This window comes from Prionailurus bengalensis, chromosome B1 (assembly GCF_016509475.1).
Source record: "Prionailurus bengalensis isolate Pbe53 chromosome B1, Fcat_Pben_1.1_paternal_pri, whole genome shotgun sequence".
NCBI classification, from domain to species: Eukaryota; Metazoa; Chordata; class Mammalia; order Carnivora; family Felidae; genus Prionailurus; species Prionailurus bengalensis.
The window spans coordinates 456,092-469,167 of NC_057344.1; the positions used below are offsets into that span (position 1 = coordinate 456,092).

The 13,076-nt window shown below is 48.8% G+C and overlaps 1 protein-coding gene across 12 annotated transcripts in view; it reads left to right on the top strand.

Moving 5' to 3' along the window:
* The window catches only part of FBXO25 (F-box protein 25), a 52,204-nt gene that overhangs the window by 18,884 nt on the left and 20,244 nt on the right, over positions 1-13,076 (top strand). For 7 of the 12 annotated variants that reach the window (XM_043557161.1, XM_043557169.1, XM_043557164.1 and 4 more), the window contains exons 3-5: positions 9,131-9,234; positions 10,154-10,203; positions 12,722-12,835. In XM_043557161.1, coding sequence (XP_043413096.1) covers positions 9,131-9,234; positions 10,154-10,203; positions 12,722-12,835 — 268 coding nt within the window. Of the gene's footprint in view, positions 1-9,130; positions 9,235-10,153; positions 10,204-12,721; positions 12,836-13,076 lie in introns of those variants that run through there. The other 5 variants (XM_043557168.1, XM_043557165.1, XM_043557167.1 and 2 more) reach the window with 3 other exon arrangements.

A 13,076-nucleotide genomic window follows, 5' to 3' on the forward strand; every position in this document is an offset into this window, starting at 1 on the left:
TTGTTTCCTTAACTTTTTTGCCCTTTTTCTCTCTGTTCTCCCTGTAATGAGAATGTTGGTCCACTTCCCTTAAGCTCTCTTAATTCTTTTTCATTCTTTTACCTTTTTTGCTTCTCTGATGGGGGGAGTTCCATTGCCCTGTTTCAGAGTTCACTGATTCTTTCTTCTGCTTTCCTTTAGTCTGCTGTATTTTTCCATTCAGTTATTGTGTTCTTTAGCTCTGGATTTCTAAGTACTTTTGTATATTTCTGTTTCTTTCTTGAGATTCTTTCTTCATTTTTCCTCCAAGCTCAGGGAGCATCTTTATGACCATTATTTTGAACTCTTGTATCAGGTAAGTTACTTATCTTTGTGGTACTAAGATTTCCTTAGGTTTTATCTTGTTCTTTTGTTTCAAACATATTACTCTGTTTCTTCATTTTGCTGGACTCTCCGTGTGAGTTTTATACATTAGAGGAAACCGCCACCTCTCCCAGGCTGGAAGGGTTGGTCTTATGTAAGAGTTGCAGCTTCTCGGTCAACCCTGCCCTCAGTCTTGATCACCTCTCACATCTTTGTGATTGTGCAGGCAGCCTGCTTTATTCTTAATGGCTCCCAGTAGTTGAGTGCGTCAAGACCAGTCATTGTTCCAAAGGGGAGGATCTCAACCAGCACATTGATTCTGATCGATGGGAGGCCAGCCCCTTGGGCAGCAGTTTGTAGAGTAGGCAAGTATATCTGGTCCTGTGAGCCCTCAGCTTGAGCAATGTTGGCTACCCAGAGCCAGAAGATCTAGGGGTGCCTCTGGGGCGGGAGCACAGCAAATAGCATGTCTGATGAGTGTACAGGCTCCTTTCCAGACCTAACGTGAGGCAGGAGAGCACAGAGATGTCGCCCGCCAGCTTCTGTCTCTGGAGAGTGGATCCGTAGGCCTCGAGATGTGTGTTAAGTTATGTCCCTGCCCCCCCCCCCCCCCAGGCCAGTGCCTTATAAAAAAAGCACATGAGCCTCGTTCACAGAAAGTCTGGGCACTTTCTAGCCAGCTGCGCCTGTGCTGGGCCCCAGGGTGGGAGAGTCTGCACATTGGAGCTCTTTGAGAGCCATTCCTCTGTTAGCTACAACCTTGTGTCCATGGATTGAGCCCTGTTGGCATTCAAAGCTAGACATTTTGAGGGCTTGTCTCTCAGGTGCAGGCTGTAAAAATTGGGGTTCCCAATGTCAGGTTCAAATCCTTTGCTCCTCAGGACAGGCTTAGGGTTGTGAGTTCCCTCCTGATTGTATGTCCCTGTGCTGGGGGTGGGGTTTACAGTGATGTATCTCAGCCTCGCCCACCTGCTTCCATATAGGTTTTTTCTCGTTCATTCCATGTGTTGAGAGTTACTCAGCCTTCCCCCACCCCCCCACCCCCAGGAGATTCGATATATCCAAGGGAGGCATTGAGTCAGAGTCCTCCTGTGTTGCCATCTTGAACTAGACCAGAGGCAGTTTTCATGAGGTTTTATGATGGGTTTTAGTATCAGGATGAGATGCTCTCCCTCGTTACTATTCTTGTTCACAATTGTCTTCTTTTTCTTCCTTGCTGCTGCTGCTTAAGTAGACTTTATAATTACCTGCCCTACTTCTAAGGGAAAAAAATCTGATAGTTTTTTAAAAATATAAGTTTAGTAAGACACCGTTAAAAAAATATCAGTTTTATTTCTTGTAACTAATTTACAGTGTTTTATAAAATAGTCCTTCACAGGTTTTAAAATTTTCTGTTTGCATTTGTGATTTTCTTCTCATTCTGTAATTTAAGTATTTGTACTCTTATTTTTCTGATAAGCTATCTTGTGGTATATCTTGCTGATTGTTTTCTCTAGAGAACTAGCTTTGGATTTATTTTTTAGTGCCACCATTTTTTCTACTTACTGGTATTTGCTTTTATCTTTAGTAATTCTTTTCCTAGCTTTTGCATTGTACGTTCAAATTATTTACTTTCATTAAGTTTTTTATCAATATCTGTATTTAATGCTATAATTTCCCTTGACAGTTGTTTTTCTTGGGACCCATAAATTCTGTTTTTCACCATCTCTTCATAGATGTGTTTCTCGTATTCAGTATTTGCATTTGGTTTTGTTCTGTGGGCCGATCCAGAGCTCTTGTCCTTCTGATGGCTGCGCCCTGCACACTTCCTGCTGTCTGGTTTGAGTTCTCAGTGTTTCAGATGTAACTGTGTGTGTATCTTGGTGCCTGTGTGCAGTCTTCCCTACACACACAACAAAGAGCCTGTCATCTCGTGTCGCCTTTACTCTTTCAGTATCGGAGAAGGCTTTTCCCCCTCATTTTCACCTTTACAGTAACACCTTTATATTGTACCCTTGGTTCCTTCTGTTCTGAATGCTGACTGTTGGCTCCTACGGTAACTGATAACTGCAGTTAGCTACTGACCTCTGTCCCCGCTCCCTGTCCCCTCTGCCACACTTTTCGTGGTGGTTCTCTGTCTACACTGAGATAACCATACGCACTGTGCTGTAGTTCTGCACATAAATACATCTAATTTGCTCAACAGCTGTTTGCCTCTGCCTCTCTGGTCCTGTTGGTCTCTAACAATCCACTCTGTACTGGATTCTGCAGTGGATTCCTCACTAAGCTTCTGGGCCCACTATTTCCCGTGTTGGTGCACGTTCATAAATTTCACTGTGGCCTTGACCCTGAGAGTCGGTTTACCTAGATAGTAGGTGTGTGGCTCACTGAGTTTGTCTCCTGAACCTGTTCCAGGGATGTGCTCCCTTGGCACAGAACTGCTGTCATCTCTGCATCATGCGTTATGGACACACGTTCTGAACTTAAGTGGAGAGGAATTGATCGGGTTCGTAGCTGCATGGATATCACCACCAGTGCTGGTGAGTCTGTCAGGTGGACAGCAGGCAGGAGGTGATGGTCAGCACTGTGTGCAGGTGTCAGGGCCAGAGGGCACTGCCCCACCCGCATTGCAGCCGCGGGAGCTGGACTGCCTGAGCGCCCTGCTCAGGGAGCTCCACTCTGAACCTCTGAGAGACCCGTGTTTCCTTCGCAAGAGCACATGGTGTGTGCAGGCTGGGGCTTCTCCTTGCTGGGCAAACCGTGAGACTGAAAGGCTCCCGCCTGCCCAGTGTGCTCCACGGAACACGCCTGCCTCACGGTCCTTGAGGGTGTTGGGTACGAGATTTAGCAATATTGTTGCTAAAAACTGAAAACAGTTTTTCATCATTTCTTTTTATTTGTTAAAATATTTATTTATTTTGAGAGAAAGAGAGCACCTGAGCAGAGGAGGGGCAGAGAGAGGGAGAAAGTGAGAATCCCAAGCAGGCTCTGAGCTGTCAGCGCAGAGCCTGACGTGGGGCTTGAACTCACAAACCGTGAGATCATGACCTGAGCTGAAATCAAGAGTCAGAGGCTTAACCGACTGAGCCACCCAGGCGCCCCAGCTTTTCATCATTTCTTAAAAACAAATAAATTCAACTTTTTCTTTTAAAATCTCTTTTTGTAAGACAGACTAATAATCTGATGTAATAAAGTGACTTTAAATAGATAGATGAGTAAATGTGGGTGTTTGGCTAGCAGGAGAAGATGCTATAACCCTTGATCTGTTTTGGAAAATGTGTGGATGAAAAGCTGAGTTTAATAGGCAACCACTGATGGATCGATGTGTAAGGGAAAACCGTAATTAGCAGCTGTTAGAGCAGAGTGTGGTGCATCGGGGACAGGAGCTGACATGCCGTCCAGTTCCTGCTGGGATTCTGAAAGAGATGCCAAAGGAGGCCCACCTGGGGACCATGTGTTAGTGACTGTGCACGAGGGCTTCACTGTGTTTTGTTTGGGTAAAAATGGCCACATTTTGGATGTGATGTTTGCTTTGGTTTATAAAATGTTTCTCATGAGGCCGTGTCTGCAGAGTTTTTCTCTCCCAGTGTCTTCTGTATTCAATAGTAGAATTGATAGCACATATGTGTTTTCAAGGTTAATATCAACCTGAACTAATTTTATTTTATTTTTATTTTTATTTTTTTTCAACGTTTATTTATTTTTGGGACAGAGAGAGACAGAGCATGAACGGGGGAGGGGCAGAGAGAGAGGGAGACACAGAATCGGAAACAGGCTCCAGGCTCTGAGCCATCAGCCCAGAGCCTGACGCGGGGCTCAAACTCACGGACCGCGAGATCGTGACCTGGCTGAAGTCGGACGCTTAACCGACTGCGCCACCCAGGCGCCCCAACCTGAACTAATTTTAAAAGATTGGTAACTGCCCTCATTTTCTGTGGCTGCCATAACCGGGAAATCAGCAGCCCAAGACAAGACAACAGAGATTTTAATGGTTTTGGAAGCCAGAAGTCCAAAGCGCAGGTGTCTACAGGCTTTGGGGGGGGGGGCGGGGCTCTCCGGGTTGTGGCATTTGCCAGCAATCTCGGCATCCCTTGGCTTGTGGCCACATCACTCCAGCTGCTGTCTCCACTGTCACACAGCCTTGTCCCTGTCTGTCTCCCTGTGGCCTCTCCTCTTCTTATAAGGGTACCAGCCATTGGATATAGGGCCCACGTGGTTAATCCAGGATGATTTTTATCTCGGGGTCCTTCACTTGAATACGTCACCAGGGATCCTTTTTCCAAATTAGGTTGTGATTGGGATTGGTCCTGGGCCACGGTGGCGACATAGGGAGACCCTGACTTCACCTCCTCCAGGACACCCCAAACCCACCGCTATTAACCCAGAAATTCCTGCTGAGGAAGAGCTGAGGGCTGACTGAACAACTTCTGCACCACGGAAGATAGAGACTGTACAGGGAAGGGACCCCACCCCCAGGCTGTGGGCCGCAGCGGGCAGGGACAGTGCTGAGGGACCTGTAGCACATTTGTCTGTTTTGAGCTCAGAAAAAAGGTGCAGTTTAAAAGATGAGCTAGTTTATAAAAGAGCCATCCTTAAAATTTTACCCAACAGTGGCGAGCTGCTGGAACTCTCTGGGTCTGAGGAGCTGTGAGTCCTGTGGTTTATGTTCCCCTGACCTGGAGAGTGTGGGTGGGGGTTGGGTCCAGAAGTCCTCACTGGCCACTAGCCCACACCAGCAGCCCTCCTCCTGCACAGTGTGCCCCAGGAGGCTCCAGACCCGCATCACTTTGGCTTCTGATGCTGGCTGGGCTGCTCCAGGGCCCCCCAGCTGATGCTCGCTTTGGCTCCAGACCCCCTACTGGGGCACCCCCTGCACCAAGCACCAGCCTGCACCCACAGCACCTTCAGCTGTCTTGTCACGATGCCCTCTGTGTGGAGAGCCCAGGGACCACCCCAGCCAGTGCCCACTTCTGCTCTTGCAGTCCCCAGGGCCCTCCATCTGCACTCCCCCGACCCTGGCCACTCTGCCGGGGTACCCTGCCGGCTGTACACAGCCTGGGGCACCCTGGTTGACACCCATTTCAGCCATCCTGCCAGAGTCCCTGCTGCATGGGGAGCCTCAGGGCTGTCACAGCCCACTGCCATTTCTGGCCATCCTGCCAGGGAGCCCCTGCTTAGAGGGCCCCGTGACCCTAGCTCACACTGGCCAGAGCTCCGTCCAGTCAGCCAGCATCACCAGACACATAGTCTACCCAGGGGATGATCATACGCAGAAACTTTCCCTCAAGTTTAGGACAATGAGCCTAATTCAGGAAAACACAAAGTCAAGCAAAAGGGGGAGAGTGAGGAATATGTTCCAAAAGAAGGAACAAGACAAAACCTTGGTGAAAGGACTAAATGAAACAGTGGTAAGCAGTGTGTCTGATGAAGAGTTGAAAGTAACAGCCGTAAATGTGCTCACTCAGCTGGAGAGAAGGGTGGATGAACTTGGTGAGACCTTCAGCAGAGGCAAAAAATATAAAAAAGAACCAGTCAGAGCTGAAGAGTACAGGAACGGAGGGACTCCACACCAAGGGAGTGGTTGCAGAAGAACACCGCGACATGGAAGACGGGAATGGAAAGCACCCAGGTGGTTTTCAAAAATGAGGTTAGGTTAAGGGGTCTCTTGAACAACATCAAGCAAATGAATGTTCTCACTAGAGGAAGAAGAGCTGGAGCAAGGGGCACAAAACCTTCATGAGGACAGTTAGGGTCACAACCGCAGATGTCGGGGTCAGCACTTGGACATGTTCTGGAGGGCCTCTAATCAACCCAATGCAATAGTGGGCACACCTGGTTTATATAAGGTTCTCATTTCAGGCAGCGGGATCAGAGCAGGTGCTACAGTTCCTAAGGAAAGTCCTAGGAATGAGAAAAGGTACATGTTACCTTGAATTCTGTAAGTCCGTATTGTACTCAAGGGAAACGGCACACACCGGACATCTGTGGTGCTGTGGTGTGCCGGGGGGAAGACGGGGTGCACACAGGAGATCTGTGGTGTGCTGGGGGGGAGATGGGGTGCACACAGGAGATCTGTGGTGCACTGGAGGGAAGACAGGGTGCTCACAGGAGATCTGTGGTGTGCCGGGGGGAAGACGGGGTGCACACAGGAGACCTGTAGCATGATCAGGGAAGATGGGGTGAACACCGGAGATCTGCAGCACCCTTGGCGGGAGGAAAATGGGTGCACCCTGGAGATGTGCGGCACATTGGGTGGGGGGGGGGAGGGGGCGGTGTGCGCGGTCGATCGCTGTAGGTCTGTGGCGTGCTGGTGGGGGGAAGGCTGGGTGAATCAGAAGGGGCAGGGAGTTGGTGACGCAGATGCAGTTCCGGATGGGCTTCTGGGTTGGAGGTATGACTTGTCCAGGCGATGGGAGCAGCAGGGGCCGCCAGCAGCGGTGTGCACACTGGGACGTGCCAGGTGGCTGGCCGGAGCTCCTCCGTGAGGACACGAGTCACAGTGGGACTGGGTTTATCATCCTGGCCTGCTTGCTCCTGAGATCACGTCCCACTGGGGTTTACACTGTTTAATCGGAGGTGGGTGAGGGGGCTGAGCAGTAGGTGAAGAGAGGGTCGATGTGTGGTGGCCTCGTGTTCCTGCGGCTTTGCAGCTGTCCCTACTCCCTCCCTGCTCACCCTCAAGGATAGAGGCTGGGTTCCTAGTAAGTGAATCCCCACCCCCTCCCCAGCCCAGCAGGTGCACTCTGCTTTCTGACTCTGCGGGTTCCATGGCCCTGTGTCCCTCAGAGACTCGGAATCACTCGGGGTTTGTCCTTTTATGACCAGTCTCCTTCACCTCCTATGACGTCCTTAGGGCTCACCCACCATCTAGGGTGTGCCAGGATTTCCTTCTGCTTTAAGCCGAATAATGCTGCACTGTGTGTGTGGACCATGTTTCGTTTGGCTTGTCCATCTGCCTGTGCACAGGCGTGAGGTGCTTTCGTCTTCCAGCCGCCGTGAGTGTGGGCTTGCAGACATGTCCTGGAGACTCACATCGTTCAGGCACACGCTGTGCAGTGGGACTGCTGGGCCGTCCCGTGGATCTGTGCTTACTTTCTTGAGGAATCACTGCAAATATGTGCTTTCTAAAGAGGCTGCCCTTTTTCATTGCCACCAGCACAGGGGGCTCTGGTTTCTCTGTGTCCTTGTCAACACTTGTTATTTTCTGGGTGGTTTACAGTAGCTGTCCTACTAGGTGTGAGACGTGGCGGGGTGGTGCCGTGTCTGGTGCAGATCCCAGGGTCCTGACCGAGGTCTGCTGGGCTCCTTCGCTGCCCACACAGCCAAGCAGGTTGACTCCATGTTCCGCGTACTCCAGTGTGGGGAGCCCAGGGGCCCCAGTCCACACCACCTGTGGTCCACCTGCTGGAAGGACATGGCTCACGCAACCAGTCCTGCCCATGTGTCCCACGAATGAAAGGGGACCGTTGCTCCCTACAGGTGTGGGAGGATCTGGGGGCCACCCTCCAGGGCAGAGTCTGGGGTGCCACCCAGGCCTGCCTCCTCTGCTCCCCCTGTGCTGCCTCTGCCGTTCCTGGGGCATACTTTGTGGAGAACAGCAGCTGTATGCTTTTCCTTGGTGTGGTCGAGATTGTAGTTAGAAAAGCCAAGCTGCACAGCTTTGAAAGCTTCTGTGTTCAGGATCTGAATCAATGACAACCAGCCAGTGTACGATCAAAGATGCGACACAAGGACCCACCAGCTTCGACGAGTTGGTGTTATTTAACGCCCACGCTGAATGGAAAGCTTTTACATGTTTTTGTAAACACACTTGTGCTCATCTTGATGACTTACAACTATCCGCAGTGAGGTTTAAGTCTGTTTTGACTGTGCTGAATAGATTCCCTTGGCACGTGCAGCTGGTTAGTGAAAGGAGCCTCATGCAGCCTTCTTGTTGAGCGAGCTGGGGAAGCAGCGGTGCTAGTCCTCAGCTCGGGCATTGGGCCGGGACCTCCGCCAGCCAGCCTTTCCCTGATTGCAGACCAAAATCAACCCAACGCCAGTGTGTTGAAGATAAAAATTGTGTGCGTCTTTACTCTTGAGGCATTTTAAGCTATTTTATGTTATTTTTTTAACTATAAATTATCTTTTGAAAGAAAGTGTGTTCAGGTTGTTAGGTTACCTCTTTAAATTTTGTTTCCGTGTTTTAGCCAAAAACAAAAGAAAAATTGGGAAGCTCTTAATTAGATGTATTTAAAGTGGAGAAAGGAACATTTTCATTCCCCTGGCTTCAGTTAGGTGCCCTAACAGCGTTATTTGGTTGATGCTAAGAAAATGCTCCTGTGTGGTAGTGGTTCTGGGGAAGTCTTGGAACATGTGGGAGGCCAACAGACATGTTGAGTGTGTGTCCTCAACACTGGAGCAGGGAAATGGCAAATCACGTCAGTGCTGGCCATCATGTTCCCCCATTACCATTTCTCCAGAGCGTTTATGATCTCTGTGTTGTAGTCAAGTGCTCTGAAGTCTGAAACCACCTTGGTTGAGCCAGAGAGAGTCTGAAACATATTCGGTCCTTCCTGGTAGCACATTTTCAAAAGAACCAGGAGAAATCTCAGATTTCTCAAATCAAAAAATACACGAGGCATTAGCCTTGTAATTTCAAACCTGTGATATGCTGCTTTTGAAAGTTACTGGTTGCTTTCAGAATTTAACACAATCTTTATTTTGGTCTCCTGAATTGCAAGCCAATATTATCTTTTTTTTAATAAAAGAAAAGTCAAATGAAGATAATCCCTGTAAAAGTATCTAATAAAATGTGTCTTTATTTCAGTATCTTAAATAGTGACGATGAAGAAATATTCAGTAATGAAGAGCAGGAATACACATCCAAAAAGAGGAAAAAGGATCATTTTAGAAACGATTCAAATACTCAATGTAAGATCACTTTTATTAATAATTTTATGACTTTTTACATGTTTACTATTACTGATCTACTACGTCGTTTGACAGTGCTGTCTTAAGAAATAAGAGGTGATATGCGAATGGCCACTATATCCAGTGTTGCCCACTTAGTCATCAGACTGTTCACAGCTTAACCATTTCTTTAGTAAGCTTTGCGACAACAAAAGATAACAAAGCCCACAGAACAGCTCATACGTCTGAATGCCTGAGCATGTTCGTGGTTCAGTGCACCAGCTCGCTCCCACACAAGGAGGCCGGACCGCAGGACGTCTTGAGTGTGGGCTTGTGTCCAGGAGACCCCAGGCAGAGGTGGATTAGGAACACCCAGAAGTGTGTAGGCTGGGGGCGGGGGGGGGGGGACAGATCTGGGAGCCTGGTGGCAGTACCTCGCCTACGTGACAGGCTGACAGGCGCCACTCTGCTCTGCAGCACAGAGGGAGGCATGAGAACAGTTTGGGGGTAATCAGGCTACTGACCAAGATAGGGTCTTACAGATACCAGCATCATCACGGTCCTTGAAGCTCTGGGATTTGAGGTATATGAAAAAGGCAAGAAAAGAAGAATTTTTATTAGGAGACATAAGAATTAACAATCACATTTTTATAGTCTTATGTTTTGGTATTACTGCCGTTGTTCAGACGCTATTTTCTTCTAAGTTACTAAGACGTGGTGCTGTCTTAAATAATTTTTCATGTAAAGGTGTTTCAGCACCTCTTACACTGATGTTAGGAAACAAAGTAGTTCTGTTTACGTTTAACCAGGTGAAAGCATCTCTTATCTATGTGATGAGTCACGTAATTTTGTTAGCATGTGCAATTGTTGGAAGTTCCTTAAAAATCTTCACTTTGAATGATTTGCCAGGTTTTAAAAACAAAGTTAATTTTTATTCTAGGTTTTTATCGTGAGAAATGGATCTATGTCCATAAAGAAAGCACGAGAGAAGTAAGTATTCTGTTTTAAGTAAGAGTATATTTGGTATTGTTTCTGTTGAATACATAATGTCCTATTAAATAAACGATTTCTTTTCCAGTATGAATCTACAGTTCACATTCTAGTAGGTGAAAACATAGGATCTTTGAAGCGGTGATTCGCGTGTGCGCGTGCGTGTGTGCGTGCACACGTGTATGTACCTGTGCACATGCGGTGTGTGGTTAGTGCCAGTACAGATCTGAATCGACAGAAGGGCTGTTTCGGAACAAGTGTGGACCTTCAGACAGTTTGACGTTTTTCCCCATGACTCCCCAGAAACTGTTGATGAGAACCTGTGGTACTGGTGGGATGTGTATCCTTGTTGTCGTGTGCCGTGGCTGGTGGGAGCCTTGGTGCGCACCGCCCCGTCGAGTACCAGCAGCGCATTGTGGTCAAGTCTGAGCTTCGGGAGCAGGGTGAGCCACGCCCCTCCTGTCCTCTAGTTGGCTGCAGCTTTTCCTTGAGCCGTAAACAGTTGACTTCAACTCTGCTTCCGTTTTCTCTGTTTAGTATCCAGGGAAGCCTCCTTCCTTTTGCATTCTCAGAATCCGCAGTTGCCTTATCCTGCCGCTGCCGGGAGAATAATTTAGGGAGCAGATGTTTAGTATATATTTAAGTTAAATGTTCCAGAGGTGTTATTAGTGGATGTTCTGAAACTAGCCCGGCTCCCGATAGGCTTCCAGGTTGGCTTCTGAAACAGAAGATACATTGGCCCTGTCGGGTGCTGGTTCATACTGTCACATGTGGCCTGAGACAGTGCTCAGCTCACGGCCACTCTGAGTGAGACACCATCAGAAGAGCCTGTGGCAGAATCTGAGTAGCGTGAGCTTCTGAAAGACTGTTTAATTTTTCGTTTGCTCTGTATTGCCGCACTGACTACAGAACACACATCCGTTTGGGATACGTAAACAACAGGGGGAGTTTGTCATGAGGCTGCAGAGGTGTGGCAGGGACACAGGCCATCTCAGGAGGGTGTGGGGTCGTGACTCACAGCCAGCCCCTCTCCCTGCACGGCGGCGTGCATCTGTACATTTAGCGCCAGCTGTGGCTGCCCCACAGCCTGTTTGCGGCTCCACGTGTGGTTCTGGGCCCCCACACGGGTGGGTGGGCTCACGTGGTCCAAACTGTGTTCTGCAGTCTGTGAATCAGATTTAACTCCTCAGAATAGAAGAGGCTGTTGTGACATGGTGGCTACCTGGAAAGGCGTCTGTGGCCATGGGCATTTAGAGTTGTGTTGATTGAGAAGACAAAGGAATTAACGTGGAAGTATCAGCAGTGATTGATTTCAGATTATAATCTATAATTACTCTTTGCTTCCTGCACAACTCCCAGGAACATATTGTGCCTGTAGCAGATACTCCTCAATAACGAGTATTGTGTTCCTTAATAACGAGTATTGTGTGTGAACATAATAGGACTGTGCGTGGGGTTCTGCACACAGTAGGACTGTGCGTGGGGTTCTGCACACAGTAGGACTGTGCGTGGGGTTCTGCACACATTAGGACTGGGCTTGGGGTTCTGCACACAGTAGGACTGTGCTTGGGGTTCTGCACACAGTAGGAGTGTGCTTGGGGTTCTGCACACAGGACTGGGCTTGGGGTTCTGCACACATTAGGACTGGGCTTGGGGTTCTGCACACAGTAGGAGTGGGCTTGGGGTTCGGGTGCAAAACCAAATCCTCCTTTGCGGGGCATCTTCCATCAGATGCTGCTCTGCCAGCCCCTTCCTGCCTCGTTAGGATGAGAGGGAGAGGGTGCCACCTCGTGTTTCTAGGGTTATCAGCAGCTCATCTAACCCCACAACTGCGAACTGAAAAAATCTATACTCTCGGTACTTGAGACACAGAAGATCGAGTGGAACTGACTCCTGAAACCCACGGTATGGGTCTCTACAGACTGTAGAGTGTCAGGTGCGTCGTGAAGGACAAACAGCTGAGCTACATGGCACTGCTTTCAGTACTGAAAACGATTCCGTATTTCACCTGTTTCCTTGTACTCTGGGCCGTGTGGGTCTGATGATCGGCTCCTGGGTTTCGGTGCCCAATATCCCCTGCCCCCACTTGGAAATTGCATGTAGTGCCCTCAGCCCTGGGCCTTGTCCTCTGTCCTGTGTGGCTGAACGCCTTCTGGAGCTGCGGGGGGATTGGGCGCCTCAACCCGGGCCTCTGTAACCCTCCGGTCTTCACGACAGCCCGGCAGATGTAGGCGCTTCATGATACACGTTGCATTGTGACTTCAGCCCCCCACGTGTTCCAACAGGAGAAATCAACAAGATATGTAGTATTTGTGTCAACAGTGGTATAAAATGGCAGCGTGTCATGTCTTGAGTATAAATGGCTTCCGCTGAGCATTGCTGTTTCACTCCATGTCCATCCGAATATGGAATAAATCATAAAAACAAATGCCCTTTGCCGAAATTAAAAAAAAAATTGCACTGACTCATTCACATTAACTGACTTGATTTTGACTAATTGACTAATTATGGATTTCAGCTGTTCTGTGTCTGTTTCCAGAGGCACGGCTATTGTACTTTGGGAGAGGCTTTTAACCGCTTAGACTTCTCCAGTGCAATTCAGGATATTCGGAGGTTCAATTACGTGGTCAAGGTAAGTCTTCTGTTTCAAAAGCCATTTTGATGGCACTTTATTGCCTGGTTTTTGAGGTGACGGGTGTACAGGTGTCTAAGCACGTCTGGCAGTGGTGCAGATGGCAGCAGAGGGCACGGGGAGGCATTGAGGAGAAAACAGAAATAATGGGGGTTTTGGGTGCCCTGTGTCCCACGTGCTTTCTTCTGGGCCGCCCTGCACTGCGGGTTCACCGGCCACATGCACCGGGCGGTCTGGTCTG